The sequence below is a fragment of the Zingiber officinale genome, chromosome 2A (assembly GCF_018446385.1).
Source record: "Zingiber officinale cultivar Zhangliang chromosome 2A, Zo_v1.1, whole genome shotgun sequence".
NCBI classification, from domain to species: domain Eukaryota; kingdom Viridiplantae; phylum Streptophyta; class Magnoliopsida; order Zingiberales; family Zingiberaceae; genus Zingiber; species Zingiber officinale.
The window spans coordinates 90,323,732-90,326,087 of record NC_055988.1 but is presented as its reverse complement, the minus strand read 5'-3'; the positions used below and the strand labels follow the sequence as shown (position 1 = coordinate 90,326,087).

The 2,356-nt window shown below is 39.2% G+C and overlaps 1 protein-coding gene across 1 annotated transcript; it reads right to left on the bottom strand.

Annotated features, from left to right (window-relative positions):
- Nucleotides 1-505: 505 nt before the first annotated feature.
- Nucleotides 506-1,919, bottom strand: LOC122043796 (trans-resveratrol di-O-methyltransferase-like). The gene is made up of 2 exons (XM_042604373.1): nucleotides 1,098-1,919; nucleotides 506-1,005 (listed from the first exon to the last, which is right to left on the bottom strand). The coding sequence occupies exons 1-2, from the start codon at nucleotides 1,788-1,790 to the stop codon at nucleotides 688-690; spliced, it is 1,011 nt and encodes a 336-aa protein (XP_042460307.1). The 5' UTR covers nucleotides 1,791-1,919; the 3' UTR covers nucleotides 506-687.
- Between the last annotated feature and the right edge of the window lie 437 nt (nucleotides 1,920-2,356).

Here is a 2,356-nt window from a genome sequence, read left to right as displayed (position 1 = left end):
GTTAAAATTATAGTCTTATAATTATAAGAGAGCCAAAAAGTTATAATCTTATAAAAGAGCCAAAAATTAAAGAGGTACACAATACAATGGTCAATGGTCTCAATATTATATTGATTATTCGATTAATTCAGTTAATTTAATATTAATTTTATATAAATTATTTTTATTATTTTTTAAATAAATTTGATTAATTTAGTGTTAATTAAAATGATCGATTTTTAATTTGATTCGGTTAATTCAATTTTAATAAAATTTTGATTGATTTGATTAACCAATATTAATTTTTAATTAATTCAATAATTTATAAATCAAATTAATCGAAGACTTATCCTTATTTATATAGACTAAGTAATTAGCCAATATTCTTCATGTCTCTTATTTTACCCCTCCAATTACTTTTACAAAGACGAGATATTACATTTAATTTATTTATTAATGCTTGATAAGTACAAAAAGGCACACATGCAAATACGTACATAGGATAGCATCAACCAGAACAGATTTAAAGAAAAAAAAAATTATGATGGTTGATGCATCGGCAGATCAATCATCATAATTCTAGATAAGATGAAGTAGCTTCTTCAGCACCTACTGCAATATCTTATATAGATGAAGTTGCTTCTTCAGCACCTACTGCAATATCTTGTATCTCATCACACTATTTATTGTAATCTTAATTAAAAGTCGTCAATAGAAGATTTGGATGAGAGAACGCAAGCCCAAGATTGGTGAGAAGCTGTAGCCGGAGAAACCAGCAGCTATAAAGATACTCTTCCATTCTGCTTCGCTCCTCTCCTTCCCTGGCACAGGCGCCATCATGTGCACATCTAACAGAAGCTGCGTCTCTTTCGTTTCATCATGATTACTCCCATCCTCCTCATTTTCCAATTTCGTCACCATTTCAATAATTATCACCTTCCCTCCTTCCTCCTTTGGAGGAATCGCCTTCTTGCAATTTCGCAGTATCCTCACGCAGTCTTCGTCGTTCCAGTCATGCAATATCCACTGCATTAATTATATAGCAGCAGATGATTGATTGATTGATTATTAAGAAGCAAATTGAATGGAAGAAGAAGATGATTAATGATATTGCATGCCTTGAGAATCACTGCGTCTGCAAGGGGGACAAACTCGAACATGTCGCCGGCGATTGCGGTCACCGTTGGGTTTCCCTGCAGCGAAGCCACGACGTGCGGGAGATCGAACACGGCGCACTTGGTCTGCGGGAAGGCTTCAGCTATGGCGGTGGCCAGTGTGCCGCTCCCTCCTCCGACGTCCACCAGCGAGCGAAGGCCCCGGAAGACGTCGTCGCCGCACTGTTGGAATATCAATTTCGCCACGAAACTGGCATCGGCGGCCATGCCGCTATTGAAATTAACGTTGAGCTCGGAGTTCTTCCCGGCCAACTCGAACAAGGACTTCCCGTGGAAGAGGTCGAAGGCGGTGGGGGGTTCACTGGCAGCGACGAACCACCTACTCAGGCAGTGCCAGGGGTCGACAATGACCGGATCGAGCATTGCGAGCACGAACGGGGACATGTTCTCTGCTTTGCTGGTCACGAGAAAGGAGGCCGAGATGGGGGTGAGGGCGTAGTCCTCTCCTTCCTCGTCGCTGGCGGTCGAGCTTGCGAAGAGGCCTGAGTGGACGAGCAGGCGCATGAGGCGGCGGAATGAGTCGGCTCTTGAAGGGGGAATGGAGAGCTTGGTAAGCAGAACGGAGAGAGGAAGAGGCTGGCCATGTCGATGGATTACGTCGGCGATGCCGAGCTCGGCAGCACACTTGAGGGCCATGGAGTTGACGTAGCTGAAGATGATGTTCCAAAGATGGCCGTGCCTCGCATTAGCTCAGCCATGGTCACTTCTTGATCACCACGAATACCAATTTTATTCATGGATCCCATTTCTCATCAACTATGGATCTGCAAATTAATGGATATATCATTACGATCATTCTCGGTGATGTATAAATAATACTCTAACGCCCATCGCATGACTTTAGAAAATTATTATATTGCAAATTAAATTAATAGGCAAATGTTTATATAAATATAAACGAATAAACAATTTGCAAACGGTCCACGGATGTGATTGTAAAATATTAAGAATAAATAAGGATTCGAATTTCGAATATTTAAAAAGTCTGTCTCTAATTATATATATATATAATTTTATATTCTAAATTTATTCGATAGAGATTTTATTCTTTAAAAGACTATTCTTTCATGATTTAATCTTTACTTTTTATATAATACCAACAGGATTATGATAAATAAATCATACGGAACTATAGTTAATGCCATGCAAATATTAATCTAAAACGATTTGCATGTGAACCGAAGGAATCAAGAAAACTAAAA

What these genes read in the sequence shown, in the direction of transcription:
- LOC122043796 (XM_042604373.1), bottom strand. Translation starts at nt 1,790, where the DNA reads ATGGCCCTCAAGTGTGCTGCCGAGCTCGGCATCGCCGACGTAATCCAT. An exon ending in CAGACGCAGTGATTCTCAAG is followed by an intron (nt 1,006 to 1,097) that starts GCATGCAATATC and finishes TAATTAATGCAG; the next exon opens with TGGATATTGCATGACTGGAA.